This window comes from Erpetoichthys calabaricus, chromosome 5, assembly GCF_900747795.2.
Source record: "Erpetoichthys calabaricus chromosome 5, fErpCal1.3, whole genome shotgun sequence".
Classification (NCBI taxonomy): domain Eukaryota; kingdom Metazoa; phylum Chordata; class Cladistia; order Polypteriformes; family Polypteridae; genus Erpetoichthys; species Erpetoichthys calabaricus.
In genome coordinates this window covers 63,836,879-63,853,985 of record NC_041398.2, presented here as the reverse complement: position 1 = coordinate 63,853,985, position 17,107 = coordinate 63,836,879, and the positions used below count along the sequence as shown (strand labels likewise).

The 17,107-nt window shown below is 37.1% G+C and overlaps 1 protein-coding gene across 4 annotated transcripts in view; it reads left to right on the top strand.

Annotated features, from left to right (window-relative positions):
* LOC114651704 (C-terminal binding protein 1) overlaps positions 1-17,107 on the top strand; it is a 396,852-nt gene that overhangs the window by 321,730 nt on the left and 58,015 nt on the right. For all 4 annotated transcript variants that reach the window (XM_028801589.2, XM_051928629.1, XM_028801587.2 and 1 more), the window contains one exon: positions 258-412. In XM_028801589.2, coding sequence (XP_028657422.1) covers positions 258-412 — 155 coding nt within the window. The remainder of the gene's footprint in view (positions 1-257; positions 413-17,107) is intronic.

Here is a 17,107-nt window from a genome sequence, read left to right as displayed (position 1 = left end):
GGTTAGAGACTGCAAGTGCTTTTTTTGTTTACTTTGTAAGCCAGAAATTATAGGGACACTTATGCTGATATAGAGGGGAAATTACTAACCCCAAACAGTTTTCTTTAATTTGTGTTACCTAAACATTATAATATCTTTCTGTATGAGAAATGATAAACTTGTTGTATACTTGCACATTCATAATGTGGGACTAGATACTTTAATTAATTACCTTGCCTTCTTTGTCTTACTTATGTGTTCCTTTATTTCTGTTTCAGGCATTCGACCTCCTATCATGAATGGGCCCATGCATCCCCGCCCACTAGTGGCACTGTTAGATGGCAGGGATTGCACAGTAGAGATGCCAATACTCAAAGATGTAGCAACTGTGGCATTCTGTGATGCACAGTCCACCCAAGAAATTCATGAAAAGGTAAGAAGACCCATCTATAATGATGTTTTTGTATAAAGGAATGTCTATTGTCTCAGTGAAGACAGGAGAAAAAGTCTTAGAATGATTAAGACTAGTGTAACTCAGAAGTTTGTATATAAACCATACCTTCTGTCTGCTCTTTGTACACATGTACTTATTGTGATGCAGCAGCGCAAAAATGTCAAAAGATGTGAGGCATGAAAAACTGAGCTACAATGCAGGCCAGAATGTTCACCGTCCTGTCCAGATTAGGCAACACTCAATGATACAAGCTGGTTTCAGGCTACACTTGGCCTTAAGGGGTTTTGACTTCAGTAGTATAAAAATATATGGAATTTCCCAAAATATATTAAAGTGTTCCACAAGAGTGGAGGTAGCCATAAACCCCTGGCTTAGATGGGCAATAAAGAATAAATATAAAAGGAAGGTTTATTAACACAATGAGAAAATATAACAAAAATAGCAAGAAAGTAGGCAAAAAGCATTTGCCTCAAGTGCAGTCTACTGCAACAAAGTACAAATATAGAAATCCAGAAAGTGAAAATCAAAGACAGATGCAAAACATTAAATCCAACTAAAGCAATAGAATGGCAGTACACACTGAATAATCTCCAAACTCCTCTAATGTGCATTCAGTCAGCCTGCCTTTAAACACTGGAGGAAAAAGATAAGTGCTGAAGTACTGCACACAGCTGGACTTCTTTTAAAATGGCTGAATCTCATAGTGGTGAGGTAAAGGTGGCCCTGCCTCTTGCACAGCCAACCGCAAAACATAAGGATTATAATAGAAAATAATTATATTAGACAAATAATGAATGGACAGAACACTACTAACAGAAATGATTGAAACCAGTAAACAAGATAAGAAAGAATAAAGAAATTTAAACATGCGCTAGGGGAGAAACCCTGGCTGAAACATAACAGTACTATATAGCACAACTAACCCTTTTTATATCATGCTATGAAGTAACAGAAATTGTCTTTATTTTTTCAGTTTTCCAGTGATTTTGAACATTTTGCTTAGATTCTTTTCTTAAGCCTAGAATTATTTTCATATTTGCATTCCATTTGGCAGCAAGAATCGAGTATTTACATCACACAAATCTGTTGATGTGAAAACCAGGCAAGTGTATGAAACATTTGTAAGATTAATACACATACGCTTTAAAAGAAACACTTAAACTGTAAATTCATGAATGGTGACCACATAAATTGTAGTTTTTGAAATACTTTAGGCAGAATATCAGTTTCATGAATTAATGACATTTTATTTGTAATTTTTTTGGATTTTATATGTCCAACAAAAAAAAAAAACAACTGAACTAGAGAACAAAAAGCTAATTACCACTTGATGGTCTAACCTTAATTATATATAGTGTTAAACAGACTTCTAAGCAGCCTTTTGCATACACTCCCGTTTTTCTCTGTTTTTCTTTTTAGTTTTGAACTTATTTTACTAGTTACTACATTAGTTGTGACTTCATATTTGGATTAGATTTGATCTTGCTTCTCATTTGTCACTAATAATAGCCATGAGAAAATTGTATAAATGATTTTAAAATTTATCAATAATCTGCTGCTATCTTTGCAAACCCAATCACCAACTTGTCTCAACTACCTTTCCAACAAGCTGCAAATTCTGGAAAGGTCACAGAGATATCAAACTGTGTGTGAGGGTTACACTGCATCTGCATCATCCAGAAGTACTGAGAAACTATAACTGGGGTGTATTAAATATTTCCATAATCAGCTACTAGTACTGCAATTACAAGTGCTAAAGCAGCTCCATTTCACTGTACTGCAGGAGTTGTTCAACTAAGCTTGAACAAGAATAAAAGCTAGACAGAATGGATTCATAACTTGCTGTTCTACCCATTGTAACAGGCAATATTCAATTGCTCTCAAATGAAATGGATAACTGTCTGCTCTCATAGTTTATCACACAATGCACAGGTACTGTGGCATTTTGTGTATTATAGAGAACTGCCTGAAACCTGATACTGTTTTAACACCTTACAGATTTTGTTTTATTTGTACACACAACGACCCTGTGCATTCTTTAAAGAAAAAAAATGGCAAGAGGGGGTCTGGTCATCTGTGTGAAACAGGAATTTTTTAAAAATTTTTGTTTAGTGAAAACTAATGTTTGTAATCCAGCTATAGAAATACTGGCTGTCAGAATTTGTCCACATTATCTGTTGAGGCAAATAAGTTACATCAACTTTATTAATGTTTATATTGTTTCCTTTTCACATGGGGGCTCAGCAACAGAAATTACTTGCTCTTTTACCAACAGTCGAATGATGAGTCATTCTGACCTTGCATTTATAATATGTGGTGACTTCAGCCACGTGACATGTGATTTTGGAAGGAACTATGACAAACTTTCATCAATTTGTGCAATACTACACTTTTATAAACAACCAGAACATGCTCTATTCAGATATTAAAGATGAAGTGGAAAATGCAATTATTAATCTGCTCCACAAGGCTTATTCCTGTCTAGACAAAGCTGTGAGGATTATGCTTTTTTGATTTCTGCAGTGCCTTCGGTACCATCCAGCCTTGCCTATTAAGTGGTAAACTCAGGTATGCAGGTGGATGAGCCTTTGGTGTCCTTAATAATGGACTTTCTGTGAGTGGCACTGATGGACCACAAGGAGCTATTCTACCTTCTTTTCTCTTCAGGAGGTGAATTTTTTACTTGGTGCAAAAAATATTGTCTGTAACTTAAAGGATTAGTTCAGTATTTTTCAAGTCAAATTATATATGCCTTTGCTATGCAAAATTGTGTTCTAAAGTAAATCGTTTTCTGTAAATTAAAAAAAAAATGCATAGACAGTTCTAGTGTTTTATTATGTAATCTATCGGGTACAGGGTGTCCTGGAAAACAAAAGGCTAAAGCTTACCAAGTACATCCTGTTTGAAGCGGCAAAAGTTTTGGTAGGAGAAAACATGCCTTGCATGTTACTAAGCATGTTTGTGACATCAAAAAGGATTTGGATATATTAATTTTATTACATATTCCTGGTACTGTGTTTTCTATTCGCCTGCGTGATAGTAGAGCTCGTGGGAGGGGTTCTCACATAAATGCGGAACTAAATCAACACATGAAAAGGTGAGAAAGGTTGTGGTGGAAAACGATAAATGCTGAAGTACTGCACACAGCTGGCTGAATCTCATAATATTGGTGATTTTTTTTTCTTCTCAGAAATGGCATGTATAAGCTATTTAACAATGTGTGTGTAATCTTAAGATGCATATTTTTACAAATCTGTGATGGCCAATGTGATTTTCAGTGCTATAGTATGCTGGGCCTGTAATGTCACTTCAAGAGAGAACCACCATATTAACAACCTTAAAAGGCAGTCTCCTTAATGGAATTTACTCATGACCCATTGGAGGTAATAGTGGAGGAGAGAATGAAAACAAAACTGACAGCCGTTATGAACAGTGCTACTCATCCTCACTCTGACACACTTTCATTGAGGACTTCCAGGCAATGAATTATACAGCATAAATGTGTCAAAAAGCACTACCTTATACCCATGGAAATATGCCATTATAATGCCTCACAGTGACTGTTATTTCTTTTTTATATTTAGCCAAGTTAGAAGTTTTTTTCTTTTTAGTAATTCTTGTGTGTATTTGTTGTAATACTTTTGTATGTATGTATGTATGCATGTACTTATTTATAAAGCTTCTGTAATAGGGTGGCTCAGTGGAAGAGTGGTAGTGATGCTGCCTTGCTGTAAGGTGACCATGGTACGCGTCCCAGGTCCTACTTGCATGGAGCTTGCTTGTTCTTCTACTTGTATGCGTGGGTTTATTCTGGGTGCACCAGTCACCTCCCACAATCCAAAGACATGCAGGTTAGGTGGATTGGCAGTACTACGTTGCCCCTATTGTGTGGTTGGGGTGGATGTATGTGTTCACCCTACAATGGACTGGCACACTATCAGGAGATTGTTCCTGCCTTGTGCTGTATGCTAGCTGGGATAGGCCCCAGTACCCCCATCGGCCCTGTTCAGGATTTAGCAGATTAGACAATGACTGATTGACTGGCTTCTGTAAAAATCCAGAATACCACCTTTAGATAGATAGTTTATTCATCCAAATGTGGTATTCTGGATTTCTATCTATCTATCTATCTGTCTGTCTGTCTGTCTGTCTGTCTGTCTGTCTGTCTGTCTGTCTGTCTGTCTGTCTGTCTATCTATCTATCGCTAAAGATATTTATAGAAGCCTGATACAGTGTTACCCCATTCTTCCGGTCTTTTCTGGGCAAATAATAGCATTGGTGGTGAGAAAGGTTAAGCAAAATGCATCTGAGTAACTGTTGGGAGCGTTAATGACACATTCACTGTAATTAACATCATCTATATGCTACACCGATCACTCTCCCACTTGGACAGAGGCAGTGATGCTGTAAGAATTAAGTTTCTAAACTTCTCTAGCGCCTTCAACACCATCCAACCTCTGCTCCTTAGGGACAAGCTGACAGAGATGGGAGTAGATTCATACCTAGTGGCATGGATCATGGACTATCTTACAAACAGACCTCAGTATGTGCGTCTCGGGAACTGCAGGTCTGACATTGTGGTCAGCAACACAGGAGAGCCGCAGGGGACTGTACTTTCTCCGGTCCTGTTCAGCCTATATACATCGGACTTCCAATACAACTCGGAGTCCTGCCACGTGCAAAAGTTCGCTGACGACACTGCTATCGTGGGCTGCATCAGGAGTGGGCAGGAGGAGGAGTATAGGAACCTCATCAAGGACTTTGTTAAATGGTGCGACTCAAACCACCTACACCTGAACACCAGCAAAACCAAGGAGCTGGTGGTGGATTTTAGGAGGCCCAGACCCCTCATGGACCCCGTTATCGTCAGAGGTGACTGTGTGCAGAGGGTGCAGATCTATAAATAGCTGGGAGTGCAGCTGGATGATAAATTGGACTGGACTGCCAATACTGACTGTGTGCTGGGGAGGCAGCATAAAGAAGAAGGACGCCTCACGCCTGGACAAACTGATGAGGAAGGCAGGCTCTATTGTTGGCATGGAGCTGGACAGTTTGACATCTGTGGCGGAGCGACGGACACTCAGCAGGCTCCTGTCAATTATGGAGAATCCACTGCATCCACTAAACAGTATCATCTCCAGACAGAGGAGCAGCTTCAGCGACAGACTGCTGTCACTGTCCTGCTCCACTGATAGACTGAGGAGATCGTTCCTCCCCCAAACTATGCGACTCTTCAATTCCACCCAGGGGGGTAAGCATTAACATTATTCAAAGTTATTGTCTGTTTTTACCGGCATTTTTATTACTCTTTAATTTAATATTGTTTTTTGTATCAGTATGCTGCTGCTGGAGTATGTGAATTTCCCCTTGGGATTAATAAAGTATCTATCTATCTTATCTATTAATTGTTCCTAGAATTTAAGATTTCTTATTAAGTGTCTTATGAACTGAAGTTAACAGTACCTTCGCAACAACACTTAAGAGAGTGTGCTATTTACCATCAGTGAATATGTATCCCGTTCCTAAATAACTATAATGCACTGAAGATAAAAAGATAACTGCTTTGCTGTAGACATGGATGAAAACAGTTCTGTTTGAAGCTTTGCAAGTCTTGAATTATTAGAGTAAACTTGGAAAGAGAAGTTTGTATTGAATGGGAACAACACGTAGCTGTACTAAGAATGCACATAATATCAAATATAAAAATTCCTTGCAGGTTTTCAGCTGTAACTTCTGTTCCCAGATGATTCTAATCCTAAGTGATCACTTGGGATAATATAAAGGGAGCAAACTCTTGTGTTAATATCCATAACAGTTTACTTACAGTGATTAGTCTATTTCAAATGTATTTTTTACTTAAAATAATAATTTAATTTAATGTACAGTAGTTGAATTGCTTGTTTGTTTAAGCATGCTGCAATTCTAGCAACTTTAAATTATTATCACTTGAAAGGTGCCAAAGATTTAAAATATGAACACTGCCATCACATTGCAGACATGTTAAGCCTTGTATTATTTTGATTGTCATCAACATAATATGCATAAATTATTCCTTTTTGTTATAATTTATAATGATTATCAAACATTTCTAAGACAAATGAGTCTTTTTTTATATTATTTTGAAAATTTAATCAAGAAACAACAAGCGGATGGACTAATTATCTGGCTGCTTATTTGAATAGAAAAAAGAAATAATGTTAACATCTAGCAGAAGATCTTTACTATGCTTAATCAGATTTGAATTGTGCAATAAAAATTATGAATAGATTCCTTCCAGGTTTTACATACAGCACTTGCTTGTCTAAGTGACAACTGTGACACTTTCCTCTTATTTCATTAGCTTTGTAAGATGTGTTTGATATGCATGAATTATTTTCTTAAGGTACTATTATTAATTTGTATTTTTGTGTATTTTTTAATTACTAGACAATATTAGCTGTTTCAATTAATTGTCAGAAACAATGTAAATAATGATTTAAAAATACAAGCATATACCTGTATAGTATGAAGTGGTCTGTGGAGAAAGTAAAAATGCTCAGTCAGTTCAAAGGAACTTCTGTCCTCGGTAGCTTCTGCTTTCTTTCAAGCTTTTGTAAATGTTGTCTTAAATTAATGGTGTTACTGCAACTGATTTGAAAACACAACACAGTAGCATTTAATAGCTATGCTGTTATTCACTATTAAAGTTATTCTTTAATTGTTGCCTTTTTTCCTGATTTTGTAGTTATTGTATAGATTTATGTGATTAAAATATTTTTTAAAATCATTGATTTATTTATAGTAATTAATTAGTGTAGCACATGGTATACGATGCACGAGCCCCAAATTGCAATATTAGATTTTAAAATTTACTTTTGTTACTGATGTTTCAAAAACATGCGCTCATTATGTCTGTATTGTGAAAGCTGAAGATACAGCAGCAGGATTTTTTTTTGTACTATAAAGGTGACTGCAAAATGTACGTTTAAAGCATTTTAAAACAAATTTTCTTGGATTTTTCACTTTGTTTGGTCACACATGTTGCATGAACACTTAACTAAGCAAACCTGGAAACCATGAAGATAAGTTTACTTTGCTAATAAAACAGATGAGAAGAGGTCCTTTACTAGTAGTCCTTTTGTGAAATATTCAAAAGAGTCATATCAGCAAAATCTACTCTCTATACATATAAAATCCTAAGCCAAAAATTGCAATGATTTTATGTGACGTTTTCATGTCACAGTTTTTGTCACGCTTTAAATCTGGCTTATTTTAAAACCTACATATATATGTTTGGTATCATTCTTTTCAGATTTTATCGAACTTTAATGTGATGTTGTTAGATTTTCAGATTCTTATTCCATTTTTAAATCATAAACTAAAAAATATCAGGAACTCATCCCGCGAGACAAGACTGTGTGCCAACAGATTTAAGCCTGCAATTGATTGAGCAAAGAGGAGGTAAAAAAAAAATTGTATTTGTTTCCCATTCTATCACCGTTTAAGAGGGGGTTTCGGAGGTACGACTGCGTCTCCTTGGGGTGCGTTCAGCCACCTTCTTCACGACACAAGCGGCAGAGAGACGCGAAGTGGCTGGCGCGTAGCACAGGCAAGGAGGGTTGGCGAGCGAAGCGAGCAGAGGGTAAGCCCCCTAGTAATTAATATACATAGGATAGACTACAAATAAGCATAATCTTACAAAAATCATTGAAGTTTTTGATCACTGTTTTTTTGCTTTGTAATGAAGTTGATGTGTCAATAAATACTATATTATGTGCAAGCTATTTTTCATAATAATTTTGATAGACCTATAAGAAACGTTATTTGCATACTATTAAATGCATAAAATTCAAATTGATCACAATGAAAAAAAAGACAAAGAAAAACCCTTACTTAAGAAAAACTTACTATCTGCCAGTGACAGAGAATAAAAAGAAAAATAGAGTATACAGCAATGAATATCTCAAATGCGATTTTACTGTTATTTCCAATAAACCTCAGTGTTGTAATTTATTTAGATTTGTTGTCAAAAGAAAGTATGAAGTCATTAAATATACTTTGACATTTAAATACCAAACATCCAGAAAAAAGACAAGCCTGTGGAATTCTTTGAAAGAAAGCTAAGCTACCTCTACAAGGAGCAAGCCATTTTTTATTTTCAGCAACTACTACTAATGAAAAATCATCACTAGCAAGCTAAGCAGAAGAATAAGCAGCGACATGGCAGAAGATAGCATTAATAATAAAACAATGATAATAATACATTTTATTTATAAAACTTAATTTCTGGTCAACTTCAATAGTACTCATGGAAATTTTAGCTGTGCTTAATATGATAAATTCTGAGCTTAAGCTGTACTGCTATCTCAAGTGAACCGGGTTAGCATAAGCCTTGTTCTCTCTTCTAGCAACTTTCTCTGTATGTATTCTGAAGTGCAATTGCTTAATACTGCGTCTCTGATTTGATTCTAATTCACCCTCAAAACCACAATCATTTAGCTGCTTGCGTGAGCCATGTAACAAACTGTTGAATAGTCTCCCCTTGCTTTTGTATCAACTGGTAGAAAGCTTACTTTGCAAAAGCTGTGTTCACCTGGGTCACAAAGTAAGTATTTAATGCAGCTAGTATGCTTTTGTAATCCACCAGCCCACTGATATTTTCCAATGTAGCAAATACATTCTGCACCTTCAGACCCACATGGTGCAAAAGTAATCTACTTCTTCATTGTTTTGTCGTTTCCAGTACATTATCTGTTAAAATTAATCCTTTGCCATCTGCAAACAACTCAAAACGCTGCTCACCATCTTGTCCAGGGTGATCCCAGCATGGCGGGTACAGCGTAGCAATTGAATTTTGGTACAGATGTTTCCATCTCAAACAATAATTAAACTTGCTTTTCAGTGTCAAACAATCCTTTGGCTTGCCCCAGCTTAAGACTGTCTAATTGAATCAAGTTATAGTTGAACACAATTCTTCTTTTGTAATAAGGATGTAATAAATGCCTTAATAAGGCATTTTTTGTTTTATTTAAGAAATCATGTCATGAGTCCCACACTTTGGGAACCACTAGGATACACTAATGCCATTTCCCCAGCTCACTGCCTCATAGAAAAGTATACTACCAACTACAGACTGGTAGAAATAGTGTATGAGTGGCTTCCATACACCAAATGACTTCAACCTCCTCAGGAAATAGAGTTGACTTTCACTCTACTTGAATATAGTGTCTGTCTTTGTACTCCACTCAAGCCTGTCATTCAGATGCATTTTTATGTCCTCACCAACAATGAGAAGTGGGGACAGAGTGGGCTTGACGTTCCTAAACCCTACAATTATCTCCTTTGTCTTACTGATTTTGAGCTGCAGGTGGTTCAGTTTGCGCCATTCAACAAAGTCCTTCACTATTATTCCGTATTCATTCCCCTGCCCACTGCCTGTACACCCAGCCATAGTTGTGTCATCGGAAGATTTCTGCAGATAACATTATTCAGTATTGCATCTAAAGTCTCAAGCTCCTGTTATTCATAACCATGTCTGATACACCGGTCTTAAACCGCACAAACTGTGGTCTACCAGTTAAGTGGTCCATTATCCAGGACAAAGTGGTAGCATCAACTCTCACTAACCAAACTTCCCCAGCAGTTTGTGCTGTATGGTGTGAATGCACTAGAGCAGTTAAAAACAATACCCTAACCCTGCTACCCTGTTCCACCAGATGGGAGTAATATGTATTCAGAAAATAGGGTAGGCAATGCTGTCATCTAGTCCAGTGTTGTACTGAGCAAGGGTTACTAGTGAGGCAATATTAGCCTTTCCAAGGTGTTCATAAGATGTAAGGTTAGAACCACTGGTCAGTAGTCATTTAAAACTTTTGGCTGCACTATGTTGGGGGACCGGTACCATACGAGGTGTTTTTCATACAGCTGGAGCCCTTTGTTGCATCATACTCAGATTTCAACACTTTACGATTAACACCACCAGGTCTGGCAACTTTTGCACTGACTGAGTTTCCGCAGTTCTTTCTTCACCTAATCTGCTGTGAAAGTCAGTTTTGGGGACCTGGGAGGTGGGTGGGTCATTGTAGCTAGTGCATAATGACTAAGACACTAACAGTTGGTATACAGAAATATGAATGGACAGTGGGAGGGAGTAAAGGTGTTTGGACAGTGGTACATTGTCTTCCGTAGTATTGTCAATTGGAAAGGGAAATTAAGGGGATTGGACCCCACAGATTGTCCAGGTACCTGGATGGGTAAACTGTGAGCAGGAAGGCCACAGTCAAACCTGTTAAAGAATTGGTTTAACTCATTAGCCCTCTCTGTACTTCCCACATCTGATCTACAGTTGAACTATTTAAATCATGAGCTGTTTTCCATTCCTTTCCATGTCTCCTATCTGATATTTTTCTCCAGACTTGCTTCTAGTTTCTGTCAAAATGATTTAATGATTATAGAGGTATTCACATATATTATAGAAATAAAATTTAGAAGTACTTCTTGAAAATATGCATTTGCAGTATATACTTATTTTCCTTTTTAGAGATTTAGTGTCATCTAGTGGCAGGTGGTAAGTACAATTTTACTAATTTCAGATGAAAACTGCAATGATAATATAATCTGTAACCTCACAATTTCTGGGTCTTCTAGATACTTTAATGAACTTGTAAAAGAAAGGTGCACACAAAGCATAAGGTAACTTTTTAGTACTAAAAATGAAAGTGTTAATTTATTGATCCATCCATCCATCCTCTTTCGCTTATCCGAGATCGAGTTGCGGGGGCAGCAGCTTGAGCAGAGATGCCCAGACTTCCCTCTCCCCAGCCACTTCTTCTAGCTCTTAGGGGGAATCCCGAGGCGTTCCCAGGCCAGCCGGGAGACATAGTCCCTCCAGGTTAGACGTGCCCGGAACACCTCACCAGGGAGGCATCTAGGAGGCATCCTGATCAGATGGCCGAGCCACCTCATCTGACTCCTCTCAATGCAGAGGAGCGTTTATTCATTAAGTGCTCATTTAGTGTGCATAAATTGTTTTTCATCATAGATTTTGAAAATAAGTAGAATTTTAATTGTCACGTGAGGCAGAATGTCCTCAGAAGATGCAAAGTATATATGCATCACAGTTTTTGTTTAATGAGAAAATCAACACATCAACTGATGCTTGCTTCAGTGCTGTATTCAGACTTTGAACAAATATATTGTTCTGAATAAATCTCTGTGTGTGTGTGTGTATATATATATATATATATATATATATAAAATATACAGTACTGTGCAAAAGTTTTAGGCAGGTGTGAAAAAATGCTGTAAACAAAGAATGCTTTCAGAAATATAAATAATGATTGTTTATTATCAATTTACAAAATGCAAAGTGAGCGAACAAAAGAAAAATCTAAATCAAATCAATATTTGGTGTTATTACCTTTTGCCTTCAAACCAGCATTAATTCTTATAGGTACACTTGCACAAAGTCAGGGATTTTGTAGGATTATAGTCAGGTGTATGATCAATCAATTATACCAAACAGGTGCTAATGATCATCAATGTCACACGTTGGTTGAAACACAGTCATTAACTGAAACAGAAACAGCTGTGTAGGAGGCTTAAAACTGGGTGAGGAACAGCCAAACTCTGCTACCAAGGTGAGGTTGTGGAAGACAGTTTCATGTCATGGCAAGATTGAGCACAGCAACAAGACACAAGGTAGTTATACTGCATCAGCAAGGTCTCTCCCAGACAAAGATTTCAAAGCAGACTAGGGTTTCAAGATGTGCTGTTCAAGCTCTTTTGAAGAAGCACAAAGAAATGGGCAATGTTGAGGATCGTAGACACAGTGGTCAGCCAAGGAAACTTAGTGCAGCAGATGAAAGACACATCAAGCTTATTACCCTTCGAAATTGGAAGATGTCCAGCAGTGCCATCAGCTCAGAACTGGCAAAAACCAGTGGGACCCAGGTACAACCATCTACTGTCCGGAGAAGTCTGGCCAGAAGTGGTCTTCATGGAAGAGTTGCAGCCAAAAAGCCATACCTCCGACGTGGAAACAAGGCCAAGCGACTCAAGTATGCCCGAAAACATAGGAACTGGGGTGCAGAAAAATGGCAGCAGGTGCTCTGGACTGATGAGTCAAAATTTGAAATATTTGGCTGTAGTAGAAGGCAGTTTGTTCATCGAAGGGCTGGAGAGCGGTACAATAATGAGTGTCTGCAGGCAACAGTGCAGCACGGTGGAGGTTCCTTGAACGTTTGGGGCTGCATTTCTGTAAATGGAGTTGGAGATTTGGTCAGGATTAATGGTGTTCTCAATGCTGAGAAATACAGGCAGATACTTATCCATCATGCAATACCATCAGGGAGGTGTATGATTGGCCCCAAATTTATTCTGCAGCAGGACAACGACCCCAAACATACAGCCAAAGTCATTAAGAAGCCTACATCCACAGAAGATCTGTGGTTAGTTCTCCAAGATGTTTGGAACAACCTACCAGCCAAGTTCCTTCAAAAACTGTGTGCAAGTGCACCTAGAAGAATTGATGCTGTTTTGAAGGCAAAGGGTGGTCACACCAAATATTGATTTGATTTAGATTTCTGTTTTGTTCATTCACTGCATTTTGTTGATTGATGAAAATAAATGATTAACACTTCCATTATTGAAAACATTCTTTGTTTACAGCATTTTTTCACACCTGCCTAAAACTTTTGCACAGTACTGTGTGTGTGTATATATATATATATATATATATATATATATATATATATATATATATATATATATATATATATATATATATACATATACATCCATACATCCATCCATCCATTATCCAATCCGCTATATCCTAACTACAGGGTCACGGAGGGTCTGTTGGAGCCAATCCCAGCCAACACAGGGCGCAAGGCAGAAAACAAACCCCGGGCAGGGCACACAAACACACACTCACACCCACACACCAAGCGCACACTAGGGACAATTTAGAATCGCCAGTGCACCTAACCTGCATGTCTTTGGACTGTGGGAGGAAACCGGACCACCCGGAGGAAACCCACATAGACACGGGGAGAACATGCAAACTCCATGCAGGGAGGACCTGGGAAGCGAACCCGGGTCTCCTAACTGCGAGGCAGTAGTGCTACCCACCGTGACACCATATATATATATATATATATATATATATTTTATTTTTTTTTTGGGGTGTGAATAGCCTTTGCCTTATACAGTAAATAGCAGCAATTCTCTTAGATCTGTCTGCAAGTAACCTCAGACTGGTACAGTGGTGTTGACATCAGGGCTCTGTGGGGGACTATACCATCTTTTGCAAAATTCCTTGCTTACCTCTTTTTAGTGTAGATAGGTTGTGATTGTGTTTAGATGTTTGAGGTCATTGTTCTGTCACAGAATGAAGTTGGGATAGTTTAGATGCCTTATACTGCATAATGGTTAAGAATCTGACTGTATTTCACAGCACTGGGGGGGCAGGCATCAATTCTGATCAAATTGCCAACTCAGTTTGAGGAAATTTACCCTGAATCTGCACAAAGCCCCCTGTAGACGTCATCCTTGTTGTGTTCTCCTGCCGTTTGGCAGACAGACTGCTTTTTAGAGACAAAAAGTCATTTGGCTTTATTTCCACCTTGGAGGAATGTTTTTTTGATCGCAATTGGTTTGATAAGGCTTCTCCAGACTGTAGATGAGTGCACCAAAGTTTCAGTGGTTTCTAGCAATTCAGTGCCAGTAGCGGCATTGGACATCTTCTGATTTTGAATGAAGTAGGCTTGATGTATTTATCATGTTGTGCTTTGCATTCCCAACCCCCAGGTTTTAGCCTGGCACAATTTGTTTCAAACATTTCTCTTGTCATGAAATTTCTACTTGGTAAAGACCTTGCTGTTGTGGGATGACCACCTTGTGTCTTGACACTATGGTCACTGTGGCCATGGTGTAAAATTTGCAGGCTAAACTGCAACATCAACTTTAATTTCAGATTTTTAGTGTGGTTGTCTGGTTTTTTTTTTTCCCATCTATAGAGCTGTTTCATTTCATCAATTTGATTATACCTACACATGATACCATTGCTGTATCTGGGCTAAGCCTGCAAATATCTTATATTATTTAACTTCAAATATGATCTGTTACTATATTAGTTTTGTTCTATAAAGGCATTCACATATCTTATTGTATTGCTTAACCTTTTGCATAAGTAATGTTTGGAAATCCAAAGTAAGCTCTTTTCTATTGAAATGCAAGTCCAGAAGACATTAAATAACCTTTAGGCTTTTGCATAGTACTGATAAGCTGAATGATGGAATGTCTATATATATTTAAATTTAATATTATATGGCCCCACCTCTAAGAGCAGAATAACTTTTAGGAGCTGTAAATAAATAAATACCAAACTTTATCGGATCATAGATAGATAGAATTCTTTATTGTCATTATGCATACACATAACAAAATTTTTGTTGAAAGGACTTGGCTTCAAGGCAGAATGCTTAAAATACACAATACACTATAAATCCATCCATCCATCCATTTTCTAACCCGCTGAATCCGAACACAGGGTCACGGGGGTCTGCTACACTATAAATAATAAACATAATAAGTATAAAAGACAGCAGCAATAAGACATCATCAAGTCCAGACTCTTCCTGAGGTAGTATTCCTGCAGAGACCAGTGATCTGTGTGCGTGGGTCTGCAGGGGAGGAATATGAGTGTGTGTGTTTGATTATGAGGGAAAGTGCGTGTGCATGTCTACAGGGGGCAGGTTAGGGGTAGATGTAAAGGGTTTGCTGATGTGATGAACCTATAGAATCGCAGCTGTTATTTCCTAAAAAGGCCTGTAGTATGGCACCAGTTGTAAAAGACTGTGCTTCATCATGTTTCTAACGAGTATGAAAGAATATGGATTTCTGCCTGTAAAAAGCTTTTTTGCTTTTTTTGTTTTTAACCATGGATATCCTACATACTTTTATAAAATTGTTAACAGTAGGGGTGCATGATATATCTATAGAAATGAGACACTGGTAGAAGACATCAGGAAGCCACCTTTGTTACTTGTTGTAAAAAAGATGGCGCATGGTGGGGAGTGGGCATTCTGTTACCTTCTGACAGCCATCACTTTTCTCAATGCTTAAACATAGCCCTCCTCCTCATCTCTCCCTTCTCTGAAACTGTTCACAATCGCATCTTTTAATTTTGCAGATGACCTCTAGCCCTCTCCCCAGATATAAAGCCCCAACAACACTTCTTTACATCCAAGGCCACTTTCACTGTCCAAAATTATTTTTAGATTTGATTGTGTCTATGGACTTTGAAGATTCCCCAACTCCCTCCATCAGAGAAAAAACTAATAAGAAGCCACTAAAACATATTACCATTATTTGTTCCACATCAAACACTGTTAATAATGTTAATAAAGCAGCTCTGGATTAACCATTAAGCAAATTAAGTACATGCTTAGGTTACCAATAGAAATTAAATAGCACAGGTTCTTAATAAAGTAAGAGAACATTTAAGTATAAAAGGCAACAGTAAGCTACATATTTATCCATGTATGTTGAAATAAATGTTGTATATCTTCTAAGTTAGAAAGCAATTGAATGGAGACTGTTTTATGCAAATAATGGTGTTTCTTCATTAATATCTATTTTTAAATGTTATCTGCCAACATCTATTTTTGCAGAAAGAGGATTTTTGAAAATCAGTTATGTGTAGCAAGTGTGAAAGCTTTCTTTACTGGGCTGTATAGCAGGACTCTGTTTGATAGCGTCTGCTGAGGCAGTATTCAGTCAATGTGGATCTATGTTTTCTTTGGTTTGTCTTTATATCATTTTTCTTCATGTTCATGAACATGTTCTGAAAGCTATATTTAGTGAAATGAGAGGTATAGAAACTTCAGTCTTGCTTTAATAAAAAAATAATTTCTGCAAAAATTGTCTTTCAAGTTTTTAGAGTATTAAATTAGTAACATTTTCTTTTTAAAGTAATATACTTTCATGTCCCTTCATACACTTCCAATTTTATTAAATAAGCTTATTTTTTTCCAAATATTGTTTTGCTAGTAATCTCAAGACAAAAGTAACTAGTTTATTTTCAAACCAGTGAAATGTCATGAAAAAAGCAAAATAGTCTTGAAGCAACCAACATTAGAATCTTGAGCAATGACTTCTCTAGTGTCTCTATAATTAGACAATTCTAATTTTTATTTCTCCATAGCTTCCATTTGTGCAATATAACACATTCATAATTGTTGTCCTTCCTAAGTGCACAATATAAAGTTAATTGTCCATTTTCTTTATATATTCAATGATTGTTTTAAAGATGCAGCAGGGAGATTTGTTGTGTAATCTAAAATTTCCAATACCAGGTTAGCTCATATCTTACATTGTATGATGTAAAATACAATGATAGGAGGCTTCATAAGTGGGTTTTGAAAATAAAATAATGGTACAAGACTTGTTAAAGGTATATAAGAGTCTAGAAATAAGTATAATAAATTTTCACCAAATGTAAACACTATACCTGTAAGCTATATGTGAGTGATTCAGTGACCATTTAACTTGCTGTATGAAACTGAACAAATCTCTTCATCAAAATAGTGTGCTCTATTTATAAATATATGAAAATGATTTTAAACTGTTACCGTTGGGTTTTTTCATCTGCTATTGCAGATGGGAAAATTATTAACTTGTTGTGGTGGT